This window comes from Brienomyrus brachyistius, chromosome 11 (genome assembly GCF_023856365.1).
Source record: "Brienomyrus brachyistius isolate T26 chromosome 11, BBRACH_0.4, whole genome shotgun sequence".
Classification (NCBI taxonomy): domain Eukaryota; kingdom Metazoa; phylum Chordata; class Actinopteri; order Osteoglossiformes; family Mormyridae; genus Brienomyrus; species Brienomyrus brachyistius.
Genome location: NC_064543.1, coordinates 5,832,551 through 5,857,957, shown reverse-complemented (window position 1 = coordinate 5,857,957; position 25,407 = coordinate 5,832,551). Strand labels below are relative to the sequence as shown.

At 46.6% G+C, this 25,407-nt stretch overlaps 3 protein-coding genes across 8 annotated transcripts; 1 reads left to right on the top strand and 2 right to left on the bottom strand.

Annotated features, from left to right (window-relative positions):
- The first annotated feature begins 322 nt into the window (after positions 1-322).
- On the top strand, positions 323-13,746 carry LOC125751827 (monoacylglycerol lipase ABHD2-like). Of its 5 annotated transcripts, none has more exons than XM_049031198.1 (11): positions 323-568; positions 3,895-3,966; positions 4,082-4,295; positions 6,269-6,444; positions 6,837-7,004; positions 7,144-7,327; positions 8,819-8,911; positions 9,138-9,239; positions 9,352-9,421; positions 9,554-9,638; positions 10,936-13,746. In XM_049031198.1, exons 3-11 carry the CDS (start codon positions 4,087-4,089, stop codon positions 11,142-11,144), a joined length of 1,296 nt encoding a protein of 431 aa, XP_048887155.1. In that variant the 5' UTR covers positions 323-568; positions 3,895-3,966; positions 4,082-4,086; the 3' UTR covers positions 11,145-13,746. The 5 variants fall into 5 exon arrangements, with proteins under 5 accessions (XP_048887155.1, XP_048887158.1, XP_048887154.1 ...); XM_049031201.1 differs by lacking the exon at positions 323-568 and adding an exon at positions 873-895; XM_049031197.1 differs by lacking the exon at positions 323-568 and adding an exon at positions 1,170-1,607.
- A 1,102-nt stretch (positions 13,747-14,848) lies between these two features.
- rlbp1b (retinaldehyde binding protein 1b) lies at positions 14,849-18,932 on the bottom strand. Its single transcript, XM_049030672.1, is given in 9 exon segments — positions 14,849-15,460; positions 15,571-15,681; positions 15,781-15,939; positions 16,251-16,403; positions 16,405-16,430; positions 16,919-17,120; positions 17,309-17,437; positions 18,043-18,128; positions 18,302-18,932. Coding segments are annotated over 8 exon segments (936 nt in total). The 5' UTR covers positions 18,055-18,128; positions 18,302-18,932; the 3' UTR covers positions 14,849-15,316.
- A 1,997-nt stretch (positions 18,933-20,929) lies between these two features.
- isg20 (interferon stimulated exonuclease gene) lies at positions 20,930-24,766 on the bottom strand. 2 transcript variants are annotated; one of them, XM_049030669.1, is made up of 4 exons: positions 24,209-24,766; positions 22,489-23,221; positions 22,199-22,399; positions 20,930-21,936 (listed from the first exon to the last, which is right to left on the bottom strand). In XM_049030669.1, the coding sequence occupies exons 2-4, from the start codon at positions 23,194-23,196 to the stop codon at positions 21,733-21,735; spliced, it is 1,113 nt and encodes a 370-aa protein (XP_048886626.1). In that variant the 5' UTR covers positions 23,197-23,221; positions 24,209-24,766; the 3' UTR covers positions 20,930-21,732. The 2 variants fall into 2 exon arrangements, with proteins under 2 accessions (XP_048886626.1, XP_048886627.1); XM_049030670.1 differs by lacking the exon at positions 24,209-24,766 and adding an exon at positions 23,580-24,180.
- Positions 24,767-25,407: the final 641 nt, after the last annotated feature.

The following is a 25,407-nucleotide window of genomic DNA, read 5'->3' as shown; positions in this document are numbered from 1 at the left end:
CCCAGCTCCTGAAGTTAGGGCACAATAATGTATTTAAGCCCATATTCCAAAATTAAAATAAATGCAAACTGCTGTTAAACTCTGTTATAAAAATAGCGTTAGCTTTGCACCAGTGTTGATGATGTGCTACTTAAGGAAGTCCAGATTCGAACAATGAAAAGTATTTTGCGTTGTAAAAAATTTATGGGGCAGGCAACTGGTGATCCTAAAACTATTAAACTCTCAGTTGAAGACAGGGCAGCACGCGCTCTTCTAGTCCTTCGTGTAGTTGCTGTAACCGCTGCTGCAAAAAGTTTTGATGCAATTATTCCATGCACGCCAGGATCTTCGGTGCCTGCTGAAGGACGGTCTGGAACGGATTCGCGTATGACGTGATTGCGACTGGACCCCCTCTGAATACGATCCGGGTCGACTGGGCTGGAGGTGGGGGTTGTGGAGTGGGCTGCAAGTGCCCAGGTTCCGGCAGGGAAAGCACTAGAGACCGGCGAAGGGCTAACTATGGGTCAACAGTGATCAAGCTGCAGAGGAAGGAGCGAAGAAGAGCTCTGGGGAGGCGAGACTCGAGGAGGTAAAGGGGCATTTTCAGAAGGGGGGATTTCCTGGGGAGAGATCGGCCCGCTATGGAGCTGCACGCGTCCACCGTGGTGGGTGGCGCTCTGGGTTGTTATTATTTAACGCGCTATTGTCTTCATTTATACGGATACATTGTAACACTTTTTAAAGTGCGATTTGCATATATGGCGGTTTCACCCCAGCTGGACTTGGCATCGCTTTCTATAAAATGTCATCTGCTTAATTTGGTAGCTTAGCTTCCTTTACGTTTTATTTTGCTGGTTAGCCAGACTCGTCAAATAAGTTAAAGCAGGAATGCGGTGTCACATTTGGGATCTGAAAAGTAAGCGGAATATATCACAATTTAACTAATGAATTGAGACGGGACCCCGAGGCGGATGTTAAAATGTCTGCCAGGGTGGGCTTGGGTGAACTGAAGGGGTGTCATTAATTGTTTTTTTATTTGACTGGTGTGGTTAGAAATGGCTAAAAGTCGTTTGTTTTAGTTACATGCTATACGGCTTACACGTCCGACTTAGCAAACGCACGGTCGATGAATAATGTAACACGGAACAGACTGTTTCTGGGTGATTCCCAGTCGAAGTTGGTTAATGTTACATGCCAGTTGTCAGGGGATCATTGGGTGTATGCATTGTCCTAGTTTATTAGCCCGGAATACAAAATAAATACATTTAAAAAATGACAGTCATCAGTTTACGTTCTTTTATGTGAACTGACGATTGTCTGGTGTCACGTTAACTGAAAGACGCGTGAAATATCTAGTGTAGTTTTTTCTATACGCTGTCTGTGTGGAGCTGGTACATTTAATGGCTGATGTTTTGTGTGCGAGCGCTTTAATGAGAACATACCGGGGGCGGACCAGCCTTTCGTACGCGGATATGAACTGCGTTGCGAGGTTCCATCTCCGTCTCTCATTCTTATGCACTTGGGGGGAGTTTGATGGGACGGAGTTTACGGTTAAAGGACTTGTCACCCTCAGGTACATCGGTTTGGTGGCCGAGCATCACAGTGTTTCGTCTGTGAGGTGTCGGCAGGTAAGGCGTGAAGGAGCGCTGCGTACGGGAGCGGTTAATGGCCTCATCATCATTAAAACATATTTCCTGATATTTCTATTGTGGTGATTTTCATAACAGAAGTAGCATAGTGTTCAATTTTCCGTAATTTTTCTTTGGTTGTGAGTTGTTGGAAGAACGTTTTAAAAACTCCTGGTTAGGCCTGATAAAGAGATATGTTTAACGGGTCCATATTGCTTTATTTTATTGTTTTTGTTATGCTTTTTTTAAAGAAAACATTTAAGTGTAAGTTAGCTCACAGCGGCAACTGGACGTGTTTTAAATGGTGTAAAGTTCAGTTAACCAAAGCTACTGTACAGTTAGGACTGTACCGCATATTGGGTTTTTTTAAATATGCGTTATTAAGTGTCTCTAGTTTTCTTGTTGACTGGTTTGATAAGAGGAAGTTAGTTTTTTTTTTTTTTTTGGAATCGGCTTAATATTTAGGAAATGAAGGTATTGCAATAAGCTATATAGCAACCTAATTTAACCTGTAATAATGATATGCTGCCTGAATCAACTTGTTATAATAGCAACACATGTTGTAAATGAATAAAAGCAGCGGAAAATGAAAAATTTGAGAACTTGTGGAACTTTTAGTGCCCCGGAAGTTCTCGTGGTAAACAGCTCTGTTCTCCATTCTAACTTGATTTGGGACTTTATTTTGATCATACCTGTAGCTGTCTGTCCTGGATCTCGTGTTTACTGGATGCCGTGTTAATGTTTAATGTCCGCTTTCCGAGCCGTAGTGAAAGGCTGTAGTTTCAAAGGACATCAATAAGGCGCTTCTCGGCGTTTCCTTAGAGCCCCGCGGGAGGCTCTTAACCACCGAGCCGATAAAATGGCTTTGCCCGCAAACAGACGATTCAGATCGGGTGGGAGGCAGCCTGTGGTCGGTAAACACAGGAAAGCAAAGGCACGTTGAGTCGGAGCACCGCGCTTTGCAGGAAGCTCGGTGTGTCCGGTGCCCCGCTGTTTGCACTTCGGCAGTCGGCGACGCGCAAGGTCCCACCAGCGTCTCATTTTATTTTATTTATTACTATTTCGTGTGGCAATATTTTTGTATTGCGGATATTTTCAAATCCACGCAGAATCGTGGTTTATTTTGCTATGTGTTTGTGTCCTTTTAGTATATGTGTTAGTCTGAGAACTGAGTTGAGTTTTCCCCCTGCGTGTTCTGATGTATATGCGTGATGCCGTTTTCTTATCAAAATAACGCGTTGCTTAACTTGTTAAAATTCCTTAAGTCATGAATTCAAATGTTTTCATGATTTATTTAGAAGTTAAATGCTGTTTCTTTCTTCCTGTCCTGGCCGCATACCTTTGTAAACTTGATTTTAAAATGTTCACGTTTTAAACACTGCATGGGACTAGAGATTTTAAGAAGTACAGCTAACATGCACCTGCATACGGTAAATGTGGCTTTTGGACGTGTCAGTCTTGACCACGCTAACTATGGAGAGCGAATGTTTGTCTTTTTGTTGATATTTAAGTCTGCGAATGTTCAGAGGCTTCCAGGTCCAGCAAAAAGTACCTCTGCTAATTGGGTTAAATTCTCCAGAAAATGGTCTGGCAGGTTGCGTCGCACAGGAGAATGATTTCCATTTCCTTCTGAACTTCTGTACCCATTTTGTAGAATTATCTGCCTTTGCTTCCCGTTCGGATGGTACTGGAGAAGTATGGAGTCCTCAGTGTGGTTCTTAAATGTGACACGATCCCAGTCACGCAAACCTGATTCTATAGAAGCAGTGAAAGCTGCCAAGCTGCTGGAATGAAGAGCAAAATACCTCTTGAAAGTATTTGCGGCATTTCATTCCTCATCACAGACGATTTTAGTTCACCCCCGATAGCAGCCAAGGCGTGTCGAAGTGAGATTTCACAGGAAACCTGATTAGTCACAGAATCAAGTTGTTGGTGCATTTTATCTCATGTGTCTTGTTGACTAGACTGGCGAGCTGTTGGTTACCAGTGGTTCCATATAATGGGCGCTGAGTTAATCTGAACCGGTTTTCTACCAGTCTTTGTGACTGGGAAATTGGTCGCACCACTACAAATCCAGCTTCTGTTAGGGAAGTTTCTCTAAAAGACTTCAACTTGTCTTAAGAATGTCCTCTAGTTGGGGTAATCGGATGTTTCATTTGGTTTTGTTTCTGTTTACTCATGTGTGCAGAGAGAGACGCGGCTTGCTTCCTGTGTGGGAGTGTGATTCTGCCAGTCGCTGTTCGTCTGCATGACCTGAGTAATACTGAAGTACTCCTCTCTCTTGCAGATTGGACCAGATCACTGTGACTCCGCTCTACCCCGTGCTGGATGCCGTAGCGAAATTCAGGGCGAATCACCAGTAAGATGACCGGTGTTTTGTAGCTGTGCATGTCTTCTGCTGTTGAGTGTGCAGATCTTTGCTTGGATCGCGCACGTCATGTGATTCACCTTCCCGATTATCTGTCCCCCCGCAGTCAACATGTCTGCTCAGGAGGCTCAAGGACACCTCATCTCTCCGGAGATGCCCGCCATGTTCGACGGGATGAAGCTGGCTGCCGTGGCCACTGTGCTCTACGTCATCGTTCGTCTTCTGAATCTGAAGAGCCCCACGGCACCCCCTGACCTCACTTATCAGGACACGCCCCTTAACCGCTTCCTGTTGAAGTCCTGCCCCCTCCTGACCAAAGAGTAAGCCCATTTCCCACCTGCCCCCATACTGAATGCGTGAAGAAAATGCCGCTATCATTGTTATCGCTCGGTCATTCCCCAAACAATGTTGTGTTTTTAATTCTTATGCTTGGATGCTTTTACTGGAGGACTCGCACCCACTGGCTGTGGAACTATGGTTTCAAAATCCAGGACTGGATGTTCTTTGCCGGGATTTTGTTTGGTAGAGAAAAGTGGTGAAGCAGCGGAACTGGCCAATGCCTGGGAAAGCAGGAGATCCTGCTGCCAGCCTTGAGTTTCATCTCCCTCGGTAGAGATGCTCCTTTCAGTCACGTTTCCTTCAGCAGAAGATTCTTCTCTCTTATCTTACATGGTTATTCTAACATGCTTGGATATGTTGAGACGTTGCACGTCTGTGACTAATAGACTTGGCCGCGCAGGTCATTCGAAGCGAAGGGTCTTTGACCTTTGAGGTTTCCGGCTTTTATCTGACACTTGCTTTCTGCTTGCTTTGGCGAAGCTTTTTAATTGTTTCCATTAATAATGCAGGCAGTTTATTTGTAAACGCAGGAATCCTCCGGCACGAAGATGCTGAGAGGGACGGCACTTGCATAACATCCTTCTTCTCAGGCAGCTGCTTTGTTACGTTCGTCGTTTTCCGGAAACCGTTCTTTCGGAGCCTCCGTTTCCCAAAACTAAAGTGGCTGGTCGTGTTATCAGTCAGATGGGCGTCTTGGACCTTTAGCCCGGTTCCCACACAGATGATTACCTCTTAATCTTTTAGTTCAGCGCACTGCCCAGGGAGTGTTTTATAGGTAAAAGGTCAAGATGACATGGATCCAGATCATGTTAGTCATTACATTTTTCACTGTCTGGCACAGATATATATATATTTTTTATAGTTTTGTAAATACCTTCCCTTTGACGTTCACTTGTGCCTGTGAAATGCATGCAATGGAAACAGGTCTGGGGAAATGTCTGCGCCCTTTCGTTACTGCTGTCATTGTCGAGGTCTTGCACACATCTGATTTGTCGGTGTCCTGATTATTTTGCACAGCACAGGCCCGTCCACCTCCGTCATTCAGTGTCGTCATTATGGCATCAATGTTCTGGTGCTCGATGACAAACTGTTTAAAATGAGTGACAAGAGACTTTGTTATGAAGACATTTCGGCTTTATTGTGCTATAAATGCAACCTCAGACTTTAACGATGCAACGTGCTAGTTTTGGAATAAAATGCTGTATTCTGCACTACGCTAAGCACAAAGAATTCCACTCTGTAACCCTGGATTTGGTCAGGTTTTATGGACTCCGGCTTCCTAATTTTCCGCAGGAATGACCTGCCGTTCAGCGCTTGGTGCGAACATGTTTAGCAGGTTTAGTGAGAACCATTAACACGCAAGCTTTATATTCAGTGAAGTTTGAAGCAAGGTAAAACAGATGGCAGGCGTGTTGAAGATGGGCATCAAATTCTGCTTAGTTGAGGTGGGGGTTTGCAAGGTTATGGCCATATGGGGTCACATGTAGGATTATGTAACTGCTAATGTAGCCGCGGACTTTGTCTGCTGTGTCTGTTTGTTGTTGCGCTTCATACCAGACTGTCCTCCGCAGGGACGACTCGGGGCTCCCTGCACCAATCGGTGCCTCTCAGCCCCCAGTTTTGTGGAGAATCTTTCTGTAGTATTCCTACTTCGGCGTGTCCTGTGATAACCAGGCGTGGATAGTTCAGGTCCATAAAGTAAAAACCCAGGCCAAGATTCTATTCGAAACAACTGCTTCAGTGTAAAGAGTCGCAGTCACAGAGTACTTGGCTGGTTGGCTGAAACAATCTGTCTGGATTTTTACTTTCTGAACCTGAACTCTTCACCTGGTGATAGGCGCTTATCTTGCAAGGTGACCATGGAGTGTTTATGTATATTTCGTTGTTTTCGGAAGATGCTCAGATAGTCAGATGTGCTCATGGGTGTGTGTATATATTGTGGTTTTTCTCTCAGCTACATTCCGCCTCTGCTCTGGGGCAAAAGTGGACACCTGCAGACGGCTCTGTATGGGAAGATGGGGCGGGTCAATTCACCCCATCCACATGGGCAGCGGAAGTATTTACCCATGCCAGATGGTGCCACCGCGACCTTTGACCTTTTTGAACCACTGGCTGACCACCTGACAGGAAGTAAGAAATCCCATGTGACCACCTTTTTTTTTTTTTTTTCCTCTCTGCTACACTGTTGATGTCGTTCTGTTACCTGGAAACTAAAACATCTCGCTGACATCTCATTTCCTCTGTTGCGCAAAGGGAAATTTTTATCTAGATAAGAGGGCGGCTTTGCAGGACCTATATGGTTTGGACAGTCCGACCCCTTAGTTTACATACGGGCGGACAGAGTGGCTGAGTATTTGCATCGGGCTACAGGTGTTTACCCAGGCATATAAACGTAATGTGTCTGTTGCGGACCTGTGAGATGACTCACGGAGATCTCTGGCACCGGCTCGGCTTTGTGCAAATACATCCCTGGACAGTTAGTCAGTTTTGCTTGTGTGTCGTTTCCCGTCCTCTCCATCCAGACGATGTTACCATGGTGATATGCCCCGGAATCGGTAACCACAGCGAGAAGCATTATGTCCGTACCTTTGTGGATTATTCCCAACGGCAAGGTTACCGGTGTGCCGTTCTGAACCACCTGGGCGCCCTACCCAACATCGAGCTGACTTCGCCCCGCATGTTCACCTACGGTAAGACATGCTGACGTTCCTCCGGGAGCACGCGTGGCCTTCGGTCTGCATGCACGTCACGTGCAGCAGGTAACCTTTGCACCTTTGCATGCTGCGTGCCACGCTGTGCTCTTCCCTCAACTGTAACCTCTTCATGCAGGCTGCACCTGGGAATTCTCTGCCATGGTCAGCCACATCAAGAAGACCTTCCCAGAGAGCCAGATTGTGGTGGTGGGCTTCAGTCTGGGAGGCAACATCGTGTGCAAGTACCTGGGGGAAAACCGCGCCAACCAGGAGAGGGTGCTGTGCTGCGTCAGCTTGTGCCAGGGCTACAGCGCCCTCAGGTGGATAAATCCCCCAAGTGGCTGCCCTCACTGGCATTTTGTCTGATAGAATTTCGTTTTCTTAGTACCACAGACCCGGGGTGTCGCATTCGTGCTACTCTGACATTAGACCCTGTTGAGGAATGGGGTGCCCTGCTTCGGGGCTCGATGGGTCATCTGAAAATTGGGGCAGATCTTTCCCTGCAAGAACATCAAAGCGACACATGACAGCCTACTGATGTTCTACATTTTTTTTCTGTTTTAAATTAGTTTCCACTTAATGCTCCTGCAAGCCCTGCGGTGATGTCATTTCTGATATAACAAAAAAAGACTGAAGGGGCAGTATTCATCTCTAGGGAAAATGAGCCCCTTCCTTGGGAGGCATGACGGAACCTTGAGGAATGAGGTTGACACCAAGGCGCTGTCACCTTGACGACGTCTCCAGCCTGCACGGCGTCTAGGGTGTGACCAAGCATGACAGGATATACATGTACAGACAGGGCTGGGCCAGGCAGATATGGGCAGACTGCCCTGCGCATGATTGTAGCTAATGATTCACGGCACTGTGTGCTACGCCAGTGCAGGTGTATTACACATATAATAATAATGCTGCAGTTAGAAATGGCTGTAGGCGTATTTTCTTTTCATCCTATAGTGTTTATGATGACCTCTGAAGTGCAGTTAATATTAATTTTTTGCTAGGGTAAACTTTCCAATCTTCAAACCGAGTGTTACTGGATGAGATCAGTGTCACTCAGAAGTTATGCAGTGGTCACTAAAGGCCTAGGCGATGTCATATCGATATATGTCGCACTGAGGTATACCCAACCATAGTATACCAGAACAGTATTATGTACCGTGCTCCGCTAACCAAATTTAATAAAGATGCAGTACGTGTATACAGATCACTAACTTTTGGGTGTCACAAAACGCATCTCATTAATATTTTAGCCTTACTACTAATCTGCTTACCAAATATTGGGTGTAAATGTATGTCTGTATAGTACTGAAAAGCTGGAATCGGGCCAAATCTTTCACCCGCCATCCGAAGGCCTGGGGTTCACTGCCCATGCAGGATATAGGTTGTTTAATTAGATGTACCCGCCCCCCTTCGGCGTTGTTACATCACAGCCACGAAAAATAATGTTTCCTGATGTTTTCACTCGGCTTCACATTTCAAATCCCTAATATTCCCCACAATGCGAATATAAACCATCAAGAGGAGACGAACAAAAGCGAAATATGCCCTTTGCACTGTGACAGATGGGTATAGGGTTGAGACTCCTGGGTCAGGAGAAAAAGGGACTGTAATAGGACCCATGTGAAGGAATGAATGGACTTGTCACCTAACCTTGATATGCCCTGGGGGAGGGGGGGGGTCCACCATCTTACACTTCAAAGCTAATCTAGTCTGTAACTTCACAAGCATGTTGAACAGCTGGTTCCAAGTGGGCGTGCTTCATGGTGATGGGCCCTCCTGTTTGTGTGTGTGTCCCCCCCCCCCCCCCCCAGAGCCCAGGAGACATTCTTCCAATGGGACCAGTGCCGAAGGTTCTACAATTTCCTTATGGCTGACAACATGAAGAAGATCATCCTCGCTCACAGGTACTGATGGGTTACATGATGAAGACAGACCACATAAATACCACAAATGTAAATAGGCCCAGTGACGCAAAACCATGCGTGACTTTCGGGAATAACAGGGTGGGGGCGTTTAAAGGGGTTCAAAAAATGCCCCCGTGGTGGGTCTGGATGTCCCTGTTCTGGGGCTCTGCTTTCACACGTTGATACTTCAGAAATGTCCGTGACTCTGTTCTCCGTTCCCTCACAGGAGAAGCTTGTTTACTGGCTCCTCCAGCAAGATGACGGACGCAGACCTGGGTCACCTGTTCACAGCCACCTCGCTGACGCAGATCGACGACAACATCATGAGGTAGCGGGAGTTCCCGGCCTTCGGTTCCGGGGGGGATTTGCAGGCCCTGCCGAGGTCATGGTGCTGTTAGGCTTTATGCTGAGATGGCAGCTGTCTCTCTCCGTTCCCGTAGAAAGTTCCACGGCTACCGCTCACTGAAGGAGTACTATGAGATGGAGAGCTGTGTACATTACATTCACAACGTGAGTCCTCCCACACTTCACAAGGCCACAGGAAAAACACCTTCAAATCATTAACATTGTTAGAATGGAACATTTTCAGATCCCAGAAGGTCACCTGACTCTCCTAATTTGGCCCTGCCCCTCCTGCCCCAGGTGGACGTACCCTTGCTCCTGGTGAACTCGGCCGATGACCCTCTGGTGCACGACTCCCTGCTCACCATCCCTCGCACGCTCGCAGGTAGGCTGCCCGTCGCCTTTCTGGCACCTTCCGTGCCCCCGTTTTAATGACTTTTTCAGGAGGATGCTGTCCGTTTCGGTTAGATTGCATTTCCTGGGAGGGTGTATTTTTAAAAGATTATTGGGAAACTTTCTGCGTGGTTTTCATTTTAATTTGAAATGGGCTTCCCCTCATCAGGTCCTAAATTATACTCCGACCAGATGTCTGTCTCTCTCGGTCATGAGTAGAAGGGGCGTAGGCTCACGGATCTGGCCATGTGTTATTTGAGTCTGTAATTGTAGAGAGCTCTGCTCTGGGGACGTTTGGGTTTCTGCAGCAGCATTTGGACCATGTTTCCGCGGCCTGGTTCCTCCAAACCTGCTCTCTCCCGCAAACCCACTGCAGTTTTACCTGCGTTTATATCTGTCGTTTTCCGTGACTCTGCCATCCTTCCCACATCACCTGTTGGAAAAGGGGCATTTTCAGGCAGGTGAATCACCTCTAATGTGCTCTTGCTGATACAGCTGAGTTGAATTTTTCACAGCGGTGTGATTCTGCAGTTTTATAGGGTTTCGCTAATTCGGAAAAAGGCTGCTTGGTCTCACAGTTGCCCCCGGTTAATGTGGCACCTTGTAGGTACCACTGGTGGTTCTGCACCACTTTTCCAGCTGTGCCATAATCACGTGCAGATTTCCAAACCACATAACCTTCAGGATATCCCAGGACATGATATGTTCTGCCATCTGGCCACGTGAGTTGGCATAAACGGAGTTTCCTGATGGCTTGCCTAAGAGACATTGATAGTAGCTGAAATTAGATTTGGCAGCTTCAGCTCCGTAGAACATTACTGGGCAGCATTTCTTCCTCCAAGCCCACTAGCTGCCTCCATGTCTGGCCTCGTTTCTGCCAGAGATCAGTTGTCAGCAAGTTTTCCGCACTCCGTGACTGTCCGCCGTAGCCGGCGGTGGCATGGTGTCCGGCATCTCCGTTTCCGATCTCGGTGTCACTGAAGGAATCCGCTTCTCTGTTTTCAGTAGCTGAGCCCATCCAGGGATTGATCTGGGCACCCCAGGTATATGGTAACAGATGGGCCTTGGGTGTAGGGTGATGGAAACTGAAACGACAATCAAATTGCTTACCCTTGAGTGTCCATCGCCTGGCCGATGGGGATGATGTCAGTGGAGTCATTGTTTGTTTGGAAAGCTTTGCTGAGTGGCAATCATGGAGAGGGGGTTCCGCGTGCCGGCTGTGCATTCTCCCTTTCTGCTGCAGTGCTTTTTTTTTACCCGCTGACCTGAGCTCCTCTCCGCCCTTCCAGAGAAGAAGCAGAACACCGTGTTTGCCCTCACGCTGCACGGAGGCCACCTGGGCTTCTTCGAGGGCGCTGTGCTGTTCCCGCAGCCGCTCACCTGGATGGACAAGGTGATCGTGGAGTACGCCAACACCATCTGCCAGTGGGAGAAGCGGAAGCAGCCGTGCGGGGGCGCACAGGGCGAGGAGGCCGAGTGCTCGGAGGACTCCTCCTAACCTCCGCCCCCTTCGTCTCTCCCCTCCCCCCCTTTTTCATTGGCTCTCACAAAGCCCACTGCTGTGAGGCGACTGCCAAGTCTGGCAAGATGCTACGTCTCCAGCTTGGTGACTGAACTGCGAGGGCAGGGGGGAGGGCAGGCTGGCTGTGACCATTAGGGCTCCGTCTGGAACCTGACTACATCACTCAAGCTTGTTGGGTTTGGTGGCTTCACTCGTGGTCTCCTGGACTTCTCCTTCCTGAACACTGTTCTGGGCACAAACGAACGGCTTGACTGCAGCCAGTTGCTTTAACCAAGCTGAGCTCCTCTCAGCAAACCCTGCAGGATCCAGAGTCTTTCCCATAATGCCTTCAATGAACCCCTATCCCCCCCAAATTCAACGTAAAGTGCACTTAATGCTTTTTATTTGATGGGTGGTGGGGTGAGCTGAGGAATTAGATGGATCCGTCAGCATCCCTGAATACCCCCTCGCTCATTCCAGAAAATCACCCAGCAGACAGATATCGCCCGTTGCAAAGGGAGTTGATGTGAGAGCGTTTGTCTGTCTCTGAGCAGGTGGTGGGGGGGGCAGGCATACTTCCTAAATTTCTAAGTTGTACTGTACTCGGCTGTTTATCATGTTTTTGAAGCTCTTGGCTCTCAGCTCTTTGTTTCTTCAGTTAGCTAGCTTCCATCTGACTGAAACTGGCTTCTGATTTAGCTTATTATTCCATTTATTTGAAGATGCTACTTTTCAGACCAAGTTGCACAACGCGTGGTTAAAGGGGGGGGGGGTCCAGCGGGAGATTAGCCACGCCCATTTTTTTTTTTTTTTTTGAGGTGCGCAGGACAGTCTAGCCCTTATCCTGTGGTCTGCCTTGTGTGGTCGTTGCTGTTTAGCCAAAAACGAAACCAAATATTTTTTTTCTCCTTAACGGTGCACCTTTGTGTGGGTTTGAGGAACTGTTGAGGGCTGTTTACGGCAGTCGTGCGGAATTTCTAGTGTCCTGAGGTGAAGGAAAAGCAGCACAGAATGACTGTTAAACTGAGAGCGTTGCACACAGCTGAAGGTCCTGCTATTCTGGGCTCTCGGATTTCTCTCGCGTCTCGATCTCCTTGTCGCCAAAGAGCCGTGGGTGTTTGTCAGACAGTGTGCATCTTCAAGCCGTTTATTTAATGTTTAAGCCGGCAATTAAACAGCCATATCTTTATTACTCGAGCTTTATTTAAATTAACCGATTATTTTCAGTATAAGCATTGTGTAAAGTGAATGTATCTGTGAATGTCTGTGAAGGGGGGTTTGACAGTCCGTTAGATTTAAACCAAATATAGCTGCTGGTAGCTTAAAATGAGACTCAATTTAAACAAAATATTTTTATGTTAATAGAATCGACGCCGAGCAAAGTGTGTGTTTTTTGTCTTTGAAAACTTGTCAAATGTGGGAAAACACCGGATTCATCTTTTTTTTTCCCCTCTGAAATTATTGTAATATAAAATTTTCATTTAATATACAACTAGTGGACACAGCAGGCTGTAATTAAGGGTTGGGTCTGTGTTGGGAGTCCTGTGTCTGCCCCCTAGTGTCAGTAATGTATAGAAGCGCCCACCAAAGAGTGTTGTGTATCAACAGAACAACAACAACAGTGGCACCCCAAGCACACAAGCTGTCATCCTCATGATTTGCTAATCAGTCATCCTGTTTGCTATTTAATTTAATGTACTACAATTCAGTCTCCTTTGCTCCACTTGCTCAGTGTACAGGACCCCCCTATCAGTTGTTTGACATTTAACTGAAGTAGTTGCTCTCTGCACTGTTATAGATTTATATGCAATTTCACTATTTAGATTGGTATTGTATTTTATTACTTGTATACATTTTTGGTGTGAGAGAGAGAGAGAGAGAGAGAGAGAGAGAGAGAGAGAGAGAGAGAATTGTGGGTCTTTCTGTAGTAATTGAAGTTGTCTTGTTTTCTAATTTGTTCTTCGTTGATTCAAATGATAGGGACCAGTCACCATCTTTTCGAAGGGTGGGGGTCTTATTTTTCCTTAAGACTCCCCTCCCCCGATGTATCTATGTAAGACGGTGTGGGCTCACGTAACAGCAGTATGTACAGAAACAAACTTACCATGTGGTGTGTGCGACAGTGACTCTCACTGTGTGCTTTTAGCCTTTTAGGAGTCCTTCTCTACTCGCTGCAGATGTATGCACTTACATGCTGGAATCGGATGGTGGCTTGCTGAGATTAAAAACAAAAAAAAACTTGAATTATGATGACATCGACGTCGGACCCTTTGCTGGCGTCTCGGGCGTCTTTCCGCGCCTGTGCTGTACAGCGGCGTTTGCTGCTGTGTTTCCATGGACCAGGGAGCCATTCCCGAATCTCCAGTCCACCTGTCTGTTCGAACACTGTGATGGTCTCATTTTTTAACAACCATTAATATAACATCCTGTGGCCTTATTATTGCTTTTGTATTTCTCATATATTTGAGTCATGAAAACATCTTCGGAGGGGTGACAGCCCCACAAGGCGCAGCTTCAGGTCACTGGTGGTGTGAGGTACATCTCTGGGATGCGATGGGGGACTGTACAATAATTATTCTGAAATAAAAATTTTCTTGTACATTTTCTCTCCTGCCGTTTATTGCAATGCCCCTCATTTAATATATTTTGATACATTGCAAATTGCATGTAAAGAATATAATTTAAGATGTCATTTTTAAGCTACTTAAGGGTGTTCAAAGGTCGGATGGTTGAACAGTAAGTTGGTTGACAGCTCATGGAAACTATTTGAAAATGGGAAGCAGTTTACAGAAATTGGGAGAAAGACGTTTCAGTGCATTTATCGCATCTGAGGGAAGCATCCAGGAGAGAGTTGGAACTGGGATTACAGGAAATGGGAATCATTAACCTGTCCTCTATATTCTTAAAGTGGCATTTGAAAACTAAGCAGGAATTGTGTTTGGCCACCTGAACACAGAACTGAAATGTTTTTGAAAAACAAACGAATGTGTCCCCATCTCTGTTTAAAACTGGTGTAGGTGGGAAATAGACTTACACAGTGGGGGCTCCTGTGCCGCGGGGTGAACGTGCACTGGCCAGACCCGTACGGGTCGGCCGACCCGTGTCCCGAAGCTCCCTGCTGTGCAGTTTCTCAGCCTGGTCTCAGGAACACATTTTGTAGAATTTCAGCAGAATTTCAAAATCTAGCTGAACAGCCCGAGCGGCTGATGTCATCGTTCTGACAGTAAACCTCATTCCTCCTGTTTCAGGTCTGACACAAATGTGGTTCTTAAACTCCCCGTTGTCAACTATCTGCCCATTTTCTTGTGAACCAGTTCGCCCGGTAGGAAATGGACCTAAAAAATGTCCAACATAATGCCAACCTATTCGCTCCCCACCCCAACACCCACCCTTCACATCTATGTAACTCCACCTAACTCCTCCATATGAACCTACATCCATGTGTCTCCCAGTACATTGAACTATTGAAGCGCGCTGTCCTTTGGTGGTATGCTAATGTATACTGCTGGGGTTTAGAACAGCGATTGTCAACCCCGTCTTCGGACCATCGGAGGGTCCCCAAATTGTATTTGCGACAGTTTTTAGTTTTTTTTTTTTGTTTTTTAATGAAAAGTCATACATGAGTCATGACGAATGTTTATATGTATTTTATTGTAAACATTTCTTTAGTTTGTGTCAACTGCCGTTTCAATTCCGTCCAAGATGTTTTACTATTCGCTTCCACTCGGATACAATATGTGTCCTTGCACAGTGAATATGGACTTATCCTTCCTAAATTAGGGCAGAGGAGGGTACTAGGCCCATACATCTGGGGTCTGATTTCATTGGCCTGAAGGAGGAAGGTCAGCTCATGAGGTGACCAATAGCAGCTGCAGGGCCCTTAGGTTTCATCATCGGCACACGTGATAGGCTAGAAGCATTAATATGTTTCATTGGTTGTGCTTGTTACTGTGGTCGATGTTGTAATACCGGACTACCATCTTTGCTAAACATTCAGATGTTTCTGTAACATTATCTTCCAGTCCTCCCATTGACCAGGAACCTACTGCACTGGCTCTGTTGAGAGCAAGGTTTTGCGTTCACAAAACAAGGTGTACATTATACCTTAGAAACACCATTAAATATAGTATGTATTTTTGGGTACCCAGTAATTTGATGAGATCATAGGGTTACAGAGCAGTGTCAGACCCAAATAGCTTTTCTGCGGTTGCTTTGCCATTATATTTGGCACCATTCCCATCAAACTCGGCTGGCAGGATGTCTGCATCAAACTCCTTGAAGTAATTTTCCAGCTCATCGCCGTGAACAAACACCTTTAAACAAGCGAGATTTGATGCATAAGTACCTGCGCAGCAACATTCCAATGTGTGCTGAGAGCGGCGTGCTTCGCTAAATGCTAATGTCCCTGACCTTTCCTACTCACCCTCTCCAGTAGTTTGCTCTTCACGAGGGGCTTGACCACATTGTAGGTGGTGGTGAAGTACCAGGGCTGGTGGATGAAGTGCACGGCCTTGAACCGGGCAGGAAAGGAATCCTTCTCACAAAAGAGGAAGGAATACGTCACATGAGGTCACGTCAACCCAACATGTAGCTGTCGGAAAATGCAGTTGGGGAAAGGACCCATCCTCCACACCTGCAGCATGTCCACCATCTTCTTCAGTTCATTGGCTTTGATGCCTGATGCCTGCTGCAGAGTGAAGCCCTTGAAGTTCTCGATGATGCAGAAGCCGTTGATCTGGGTCTCCTCATTCTCCAGCAGGTTCTCCAGGATGACGCAGTAGGCGCGCAGGATCTGTGCAATACAGGCAAGTGGTCCTTTGGAAAACGTTTTCACATGACCCAGAGGAGGCTGTTCTGAAACTTTGAACAAGGTACAAAATCTGAAGTGGTCAGGGAAAATATTCAGACAAAATTAAGAAGTTAATTTAGAAAATAGCCTCCATCCACAAGCACTCTCTGTTACTGACATTGAAGTCTGTATTAACACCTGGTTGTAACCTGCACTCTCGCAGCCTGCTGGACCAATTCAGTGGTGACATCTGTAATCGGCACAATGTTGACCTAGATGAGCTTCTAAAAAGAGCCATGGGTCATGGCTCATACCTCATCGAAGGTGATCTCCTCGTAGTCCCAGTTCTCGATGTTGAAGAGCAGCACGACGCGGCCATACTTGTCCCTGGTGGGCAGGATGCCAGGATATCCTGCCTCGATGGTGCTGCGTACAGCCTCCGGGGTCAGGTTCTCAAACAGCTCGGGGGTACTGCTGCCTGAACCGTACGTAGCCTGAAAGGGTTGATGGGAAATGGCCGTGCAGTCTTGGTAGGGAATGGTCACATCCCAGAATATTCCGGGGTTCCTGCTGTAGCCTTCAGATGAACCCTTTGTACTTCTGCAGCTCCCCCTCAGGCTGTGAGAGCTGATTTGCCTGAGCTTCATCACTGGTTTTACAAACTTGCTATACATAAAACTTTTTTTTTTTTTTTTACTTAGCAAGACACAAAAAAAAATCTGAACTGAAAAACCGAGACAGTGACAATACCTCCAGTAAGCACGTCAAGAGGATACTGCAGGAGTATTTCCACGGAATGCTATGGGTCAAGATTACTGCTGAAAAGTTTAACATGGATTACTTCTGCAGTTAGGAATATGCAGCAGAATACAGCATGAGATACAGGGTAAAAGAAATCAAACTACACGGCTGACAGAGGTTCTCTCCACCCAGAACCAGAACAAACACAGGGTCTGTGTTTAATCTCGTGGCCGGGACTCACCCTTCATAAGCTCATAGGCTCTCTCCGTGTCATATTTACGGGTTCGGATGAACCGCACCAGCACGTTGTCGGGTTTGTCCCCGAAGGTCTCCAGCACACCCTTGGACAGGTCGTCCCCGTTGTCCGCCTTCTTCATAATCATGCGCAGCTGTACCACAGCAGCTGCCCGCTTCTCCTCCGTCTCGTTCAACTCGTCCTTCGCCTGCAGGGGGCGATGGTGTGACCATCTGCTCACATTTTGGGGATTATCTCAATAATCTGGCTTTTTGGCTTAAACAAGATCTGTGATTCACAATGAATAAGAACGCTTTTCAATGAATGCTCATTTGTGGTCCAGTCAGGTCTTCATGGGGTAGAGGACTCCGGGTGCCTGCCAAGCGACTACGGTACCTTCTGGGCTGTGTGGTCTGGAAGCTTGGCACAGGGTCCAAACACAGGTCCATGATCCTTCACAGTTAGTCTTTCCAGTTTGGCACGTAATGCCTGTTCCTCCTCAGACACCATCCGGAAGGTTCCACCCTGCAGGACAATTAAAGTGTTCAGGCCCACAGGTCACTTGTCACTTTAGTGTGGGTCCCTAACAGTTTCGAAACAAACTAATCCTTAATGTGGCGTGAAAGTTAGCTGCTCGAATTGCTGCTGACTGTTAAGCAGAATCACGGGGGGGGGGGGGGGGGGGGGGGGAATTAATCTCACAAGTCTTCAGAAAACTTGGTAAACCTCTTTCCAATAGCAGTAATTTTGAGTCCTACCAAAAAGAGGATGCCTTTCTCAACAGAGCAATCATGGACTAGCATCTACTCCACCGAGTGTTGAGCCTTGATTGACGGTCTACCCATCCATCCATCTCCATGACTTATCAAGTACAAAGTCACTGCCGGTCTTGAGTTTTTCCCAGTAAGCAAAAGGTGTGAGGTTGGGGATATCAGCAAGTCCAAGTGTAATGCTTAATAAAGTCAAATACAATTTAACTTTTCAGTTACAGCTTAATTGTCTGTGATATACTATTGGATACACATGGATGTTATCCAAAATGCTCCAGTCTAATGCAAATATCCTCATGATCCCTAACTGTTCTTCAAACTGCAGTGGAGCTACATTCTCAATGGACAACCATGACTTACAGTGACCGCCATGTCCTTGGATTCTTATCACAGCTTCTCACACGGCAGAAGTGGGCAGGAGATGTTATTTTCAAGGAGAAAATCTTCTGCAGGACAAAATTCAATAGTTACACTCCTCCAACCCTGAAGATCTCGGAACACGGTTTCAGCGACATGGTTTGAACATGGAGAACCATCGTACGTTTACCAAAGTAATTTCACCCGACATTAAATCTCCATTAACATATTTAGCAGAGTCCTCCAAGACGTAGAACCTTACCTCCGAGAGCGAGAGCTGGGTGTTCAGCAGGCCGGGAAGCAGCCAGTGAGGAGGGGGCAGGCTGAGAACTTTGATTTGTAGCATGGCCCACGACGGGATTAGCCAGTCACATGGTATTACTCAGCACAGATTCTTTTTTAGCTAATTGGTGGAAAAATTGCAAAGAAAAAGGGGGGAGATGGACATAGACCATTTCCTGGGCAGGCTGGGGGGGGGGTCAGAAAAGCCTTGTTGACTCCTCACAGATTATCGAAGCCGAGGAATGTTGAGAAGTTGATTCCTCTTTGTCTGCCGTGTGAACAACTGGCTGGCAGTGGGCTTCAGTGCTCATGTGAAGACATGCTAGGCGCTAGCTTACAAAACACTGAAGGTGCCCCACGTCTGTCACTGCCTTACAGGAATATCTATCAACCCCAGATGGGCCACATTTTGAAGAATTTAGCAGCATTTCAAAAAGCTGCTGAACAGCCCGAGCGGCTGATGTCATCGTTCTGACAGTAAACCTCATTCCTCCTGTTTCAGGTCTGACACAAATGTGGTTCTTAAACTCCCCGTTGTCAACTATCCGCCCATTTTCTTGTGAACCAGTTCGCCTGGTAGGAAATGGACCTAAAAAATGTCCAACATAATGCCAACCTATTCGCTCCCCACCCAACACCCACCCTTCACATCTATGTAACTCCACCTAACTCCTCCATCTGAACCTACATCCGTGTGTCCCACAGTACAAACTCTGCTAAAGCTCACTGTCCTTTGGCGGTACAGTATGCTAATCTGCACCACTGGGGTTTACAGCGGCGTTTCTCAACTGAAATCATGTTCAAGTTTCACTCAGCTCTGTCCTTTCATTTGAAAACAGTAATTTTTATACCCATAAATGGACTCGAGACCTTTTCATTTAACTAGTGTATTTTTGAGCAAACGGGGGCTGTTTTTACTTCCAGGTCTCACTTCTGTTCATCAGAACATTAAATGGATTCACAGGCATATTGAGTATGGAACTCCTACACAATACCCCAGTGTAAATATTACAACTTAATCTCCAACGAACACGACACGTGTTTGTGTTTATATCGAGCCAGAATAATAATGAAATGAACCACATTCCTTCCTCCTACAGCTGAGTTTACAGCTCAGTAAGTGGGAGAATTAGCCTGTCGATAGCTAAAGATACAGCTGACTGCTGGTTCTGAAGACGAAGGTACATTGCAGGTGCGTTTGTCAGCAAGGCTGCGGGCTGTTGGCCTGGGGACCTCAGATGGTTCACTCCTGAAGTCCTGGAGATCCGTAGGCTTCGTCTTCTGGAGTACAGGGTCACCAACACAAAACAGGCACATTTGATTATCTATAATCAATAATAAATATTTAAGTCTGAAGGAGGGCATGTTATTTTATTTTAAGACTGGGATTCTCTGCATCGCCTAATGGCCTTTTGCAGTCATGGGATGAAACTCTGATCCCTTTTATCTTCTCAAAGCTGAGCTCTGAACTGAACCTACCGCTGCAAATGTTTCAATCTTTTACGACAAGGAATAACCCTAATCTCCGTCATACGAGCCTTACGCCCTTTACGCAATAGCAGGCTGTCCTTAGCGTATGTAAGGCAGAGGAACCTCCCGTTAAGGTAAAGGAAGACGGGGGATGGGTCAGCTGACCAGTCACATGACCACCCACTCGGAGCAGACAGGGCAACGGTATCAACTAATGGGAACCAAGGCTTTGTGGGATAGATGCAACATAAACCTTATGAAACCTACAGAGAGCGATTTACAATTTCCACAGATTTGTGTCAGTTAAAGGTTATTCAGGCTTAGATTACAAACCCATTACCTTACAAAAGCGCAGTGCACAAAAGAGGCCTCACCCTTTATATGGCACTTCCTAAAATCATTTGACGTTAAGCTGTAATTTACATATGCTGAAGATACTGCATGACCCAGTTACAGATGAGGCTTTATTTTATTTCGTAAATGCTTTTATCCAAGGCGATGGAGTCCCGGGAACAATTAGGGATAAAGGCCTCGCTCTAGGGCCCAATGGTGACAGTCAGACTGTCGACGGAGAGATTTAAACTGGCAACCCTAACCCAGAGCCTCACGCGGCGGCCTGTGAACCCTTTAAACCTGATCTCTGGGCCAGGAGCCATTACACTTAACCTGTGCGAAATTATGCCGAGGAACCACAGCAAATGTGAGTCATGCAGCCCGCGCTCGCTGAACACCCCCAGCTCAGTTATGCGGCCACTGGCCTAATCACGCCCTTGTAATTATACTGGGAAAACAACAACACAAGCAGCAAATGTGACCCAGTAACAGCATGAAGGGGAGTGAGAGTAAAGAAAAATACAGGGAATTACATCATTTACCAAGTACTACAGAAAACACTGACTTCACAGGATGTTAAGTAAACATACTGGGAGGCCTAATTATTCTTGGGGGTAGAAGCTATACAGTCTGTTCTTGGCCACTTTCTAAACGTCTAAATGTTTCATTGTAATACCACCACCTACTGGCAGGATAGAGGCAGTGCAAGATACAAATATGGAACTGGGGCATGTCAGCCAAAGGAGCTTAAAAATATCAGGATATATTATGTTCACAAAAAAACTGCAATTTCAAGCAATACAGATGGAGTTCACATCAATTTTAATGCCAGTTATCATTATTTTTTATTAAGTTAGATTTTTAACAACAACTTAAAGTCCAAAAGTTCTGGAAGGAAGTTCAGCCACGGAGAAAGATGAACAGACTTTCAGCGTGACAGAAATTCAGCGAAGTGCATGTTGTGTACTCCGAGAACCATATACACAGTATACAGACAAGTAACTGAGTCCCAGACTATCCATTACAACCGGACATAATTTAAGATGAAACTCTTTCATTGCTGCATTAAACAACCTAAAATTATTACATTTGCGCCAATGAATTATATTTCCTTAAAGATTCGATTAACTTTGCCAAACCAGTGGTTATAAAAACCAGAATTTACGATAAGTGGAAAACTGGACAACGGATTACAGATCTTCTGTATGAGCAAGGAGATGCAATATGATGCATTCAGTTCTCATTCTTGATCTTTTCAATCAGTCATTCCTTCTCTAAACAGTGTGCATCCTGGGAATACATACATGTGCAGATAAAGCAAGACCACAATGAACCTGCGCCTGCTGAGGTTAGAGACTGCCCTCTAGTGTGAGGACTCAGAACTACAGTACATCATTCTCACTAAAGCTCAGATCTCATCTATAGCAGCTTCCGTTGAGGACTACTGAGACACTGGTACCCCGCAGTGGGAGGGGTTATTATTTACTGCTGCCAATCACCAGAGGCTTTAACCCACTTCTCATTGGTGAAATCGAACCGGTTCGCGTTGGGTTAAACCAGCACGCAGCAAATCCCCCACCCAGAGTGGGTGTCCTGTTGCCACCCCCCTTACTTGCAGTCATTTGAAATCTCTTCAGGCCAATACTGGTCCTGCATGTAGTGACTAGCGGTCGATGCCGCTTCAGAAAGGGAGTCCGTGTCCAAACTCGGACTCGCGTCCAGCACATTCTGCTCCCACTGCGTCTCTACGAGCTTGTAGAGGTCCATGGCTGCGATGGCGTCCTCCACGGAGCAGTGACCCTGCCTGCTGGTCTGTGATGGGGAGCAAACCGTGATGTCACACATCTGTCCATGCGAAACCTCAGAATGGTCTGCGACAGTTACATACCAAATATAATAATCTATATCACACAGCTGTACTACCGTCACACTGCAGTCTCAGAACAAACCAGCGTAAGCAGCCCTCTCTGCCTTCTCGGGAATGCAGGAAGGAAAGGCGTTTTGCCGGATTTTGCATACAAAAACAATGTGTGCAAAGTGTGCCCTCTTGTGGCAACAGGCAGGATATTCCTACCTGAATTTTTCTGTGTAGTAGGGTCTTGGCCAGGTTTTTCAAGGAGACGCTGCCCCGGAGCGGAAAGTCACACAACCGCCTGAGCTCACGTGAGCGGCTCGTGTCCCTGATCAGGTGCCGCGGAGGAACGAATCCCAAGGCTCGGAAGTCATTGTGCAGGGCGTGACCGACGACGACCTTCCCCTTCAGCAGCTGAAGGATCTGTAAACGTACAGAATCACGTTATCCTGGGAAAAGTGACGTCGCCAGCGAAAGAGGCCCCCGCGCTAAGAGTCCGGCTCTAAGCTCACCTCCCGTTGCGCCCTGTCAAAGGGCACCGCGTTGACCAGGTGCTGCTGGGAGATACCGCTCCAGCGAGTCCGGTAGTTCACGACCGGCCTCAGCGGCTGGATGTATTTGTCGTACAGCACCTCCCCATGGTAGTTCACTGTACTGCAACGGGCCACCTCACTGAAGCGACCGCCTGGGCCAGTGCCCACCATCTCGCAGTCTATGGCGACCACCTTGGCTGGATTCGCGCAGGGGCAGGGGGAGTTACGGCCGCTGACGGGGGGGCTGGCTGCCGAGGAGACCCCGCTGTCCGTCTCCCAGCGCTCACCAACGGAGGACATCGTCCCAGCTTTGGACGTTCCTGACAGGTGCCATGCAGGGCTGCCAGCCACCGACAAGATGTCAGATGGAACCTCGGTCCGTGGGGGGAATGAAAAGTCCCCCCAGATCCCAGGGTCCGGGGATAACGCGACGGAGCCCAAGCCCCCCCGGTCTCTGGGTTTGTCCTTCGCTTGTTTTTTCTTCTGCAGGACGCCACTCTTCTCCAGTACCGCTCTTTTTGCCTGTATCCGCAACCATTTATTTGTTGCTGGGTTTTTCTTCCTGCGACACTCCGGAGCCCCTCGAGGACTCGCAGCTAAGGAAAGGTGGATAGGGCCTGGAGGACGGGGATCGTGGGAGCTCCTCACGTTTTCCAAGGCCATCTCACAGCAGCTCAGACCTGGCATCTTCCGACCTCCTCTCTAAGGACACCTACCAGAAAAACAGAGAAACACCCTGCTAAAAATGAATTAACCCAATCTGTCTAAAAGCATCGATCCTTCAAAATAAAAGAAAGGCCTGCGCAGTGATGCAGTTCATATTTTGTAGAACCAACTCTAATCAAAAACTTTAAAATGCATTAAGTGAACCATTGTAACAGGCACGAATTTTTGAAAGTTTTCCAATATGCACCGCTTTCACTCGCATAATGATCCTATTTACAGAGCAACGCTTCAATACGAAACACCGCGATTGCTCGTGTCCCACCCACTTCACCCTCCGTTCCTCTTGATTAACTAGCGTTACTGCGTGTTTCCCGTCCTTGTTAAATCCACACGTACATACATACATGGAATCATCGTACGCAGCTCCATACAAGCAGAGTAAACGCTCGCGCATACAGTCCTTGGGGAATAATACAACAACCAATAAGGGCATTCTCCATTTTCATATCGGCACAAACGTATTTACGGCACATCACATGATCCTAATAATAAGTAATAATTACGCATCTTGACATATATAGGATTACTCAGTAATTACGCAATGCATTATGTATGACAGGAAACTGGTTCGAAGCAGTTTAACATATGCATCCCCACAACACAAGTGTATTATGACCAATCCTGATCTAGCTAACTTGCTCTGCCTCCGCGTCGAAAGAATAGAATGACCAACAAAATATCAATTAAGTAATCAAATTTTGGTTAATATCTAAAGACCTTATGGTGTAAATACCTTTCACAAACGACATTTATATTCACGACAGTCCACACATAAAATTTAGTAAGCCGATACTGTCGAGCTGTCATCGACCATTATAGACCACCGAGCTAATGGTAATAATACCGCTGTCATTGCGCTCGGACGGCTACGTAGTCCCCACATTTGAGGTATAATTGTGTAACAATGTACTCGTATTACACGCCATGCATTTTAACTATATATCTGGCATATATATATATTTTTAAAGCTTACCGGCACGAACACGTGTAAGCCGCACGGCTCCCCTCACACATGTCCGGGCTTGCTCCACAGCACTGCGCTCCTATTGGTTGAGTTTCAGTCAAGACCGGTCAGATCCAAAATGGCGACTCCGTTACCGCGTCTCAGTGAAAGGCTCGTATCGCCATCTGCTGCGCTGGAGTACTAACTGCAAAGAGAGACTAAACTCTACCCTGACCGACAACCGCTTTCAGAACTATCCCAGCAGGTACTTCACGCATTTGACGTACATCACTTGGATAAAGAGATATGTGTTGAATGTTTAAATTTCCTGCGATGGGCTGCCCCCCCATCCTGGGTTGTTCCCTGCCTCGTGCCCATTGCTCCCGGGATAGGCTCCAGACCCCCCGCGACCCAGTAGGATAAGCGGTTTGGAAAATGGATGGATGTTTAAATTTGATGGGTGTATTATTCAAAACAGCAGTCAAGGGTTTGCGGTGCTATTTTAGAATGAGCAGGTGAATAATGACCTACATTAGCCCAACAGTATTTGTCTAAGGAGTGGGTATCCGCATGGGCGCGTTAGGTCCGAGCACTCGGGGCTATAGCCCCGAATATTTTAAGCTTAGCGCCGGTGCCAGTCTCCCTTCAAAAAAGTCAAGCCCCGGATCTAGCTAGAGACACCCTTGGGTATCCGAGTCAAACTGTTGGCATAACTTAATATACTGTACTATCTTCAGGGGTGAGGGAGAGTCAACCACGCAAATCATTTACCTGCTAGTTTCAAATCAGCCATAAAAAAAAAAAAAGTCATGGACAAATTCAAAAAAAATTTTTTACACACGTTTCTCCTGCAAGTTTCGGTTATTTTTGCGTTTCATTGTCATTTCTGTCAATCCACACAGAGTGTTTCCCTACAGGAGCTAAACAGCATCAGAAAGTTTGCAAATCATACCTTACAAGCCTCCCTGATCACACAAAATGAATCTGGTCACTCACAAGTCACGTGAACCTTATGGTTATACTGTAGGAGTTTGTCATGATTTGGCAACAGAAAGAAATATAGTACCGTACGATATTCAATGGTCAGCTTTCACACCTACTTATGCACAGAGGGGAAAAAAATAAATAAAAAACGTAAAAACGAGCTTCCATAACATCAAATTCTGTGTACATTCAGGAATGTGGTGCCTGCATCTGCTACTAACTGAAATTACCCACTTAGACAAGGT

Bases quoted from the DNA above. Each gene is read 5' to 3' on its own strand.
- isg20 (XM_049030669.1), bottom strand. From the start codon at position 23,196: ATGCCAGGTCTGAGCTGCTGTGAGATGGCCTTGGAAAACGTGAGGAGC. The intron at 22,400-22,488 runs GTGAGCTTAGAG...GTACGTTTACAG, and splicing joins TTGACAGGGCGCAACGGGAG to ATCCTTCAGCTGCTGAAGGG. The intron at 21,937-22,198 runs GTAGGAATATCC...TCCCCATCACAG, and splicing joins TACTACACAGAAAAATTCAG to ACCAGCAGGCAGGGTCACTG.
- LOC125751827 (XM_049031198.1), top strand. From the start codon at position 4,087: ATGTCTGCTCAGGAGGCTCAAGGACACCTCATCTCTCCGGAGATGCCC. The intron at 7,328-8,818 runs GTGGATAAATCC...CCCCCCCCCCAG, and splicing joins CAGGGCTACAGCGCCCTCAG to AGCCCAGGAGACATTCTTCC. The intron at 9,639-10,935 runs GTAGGCTGCCCG...CCGCCCTTCCAG, and splicing joins CATCCCTCGCACGCTCGCAG to AGAAGAAGCAGAACACCGTG.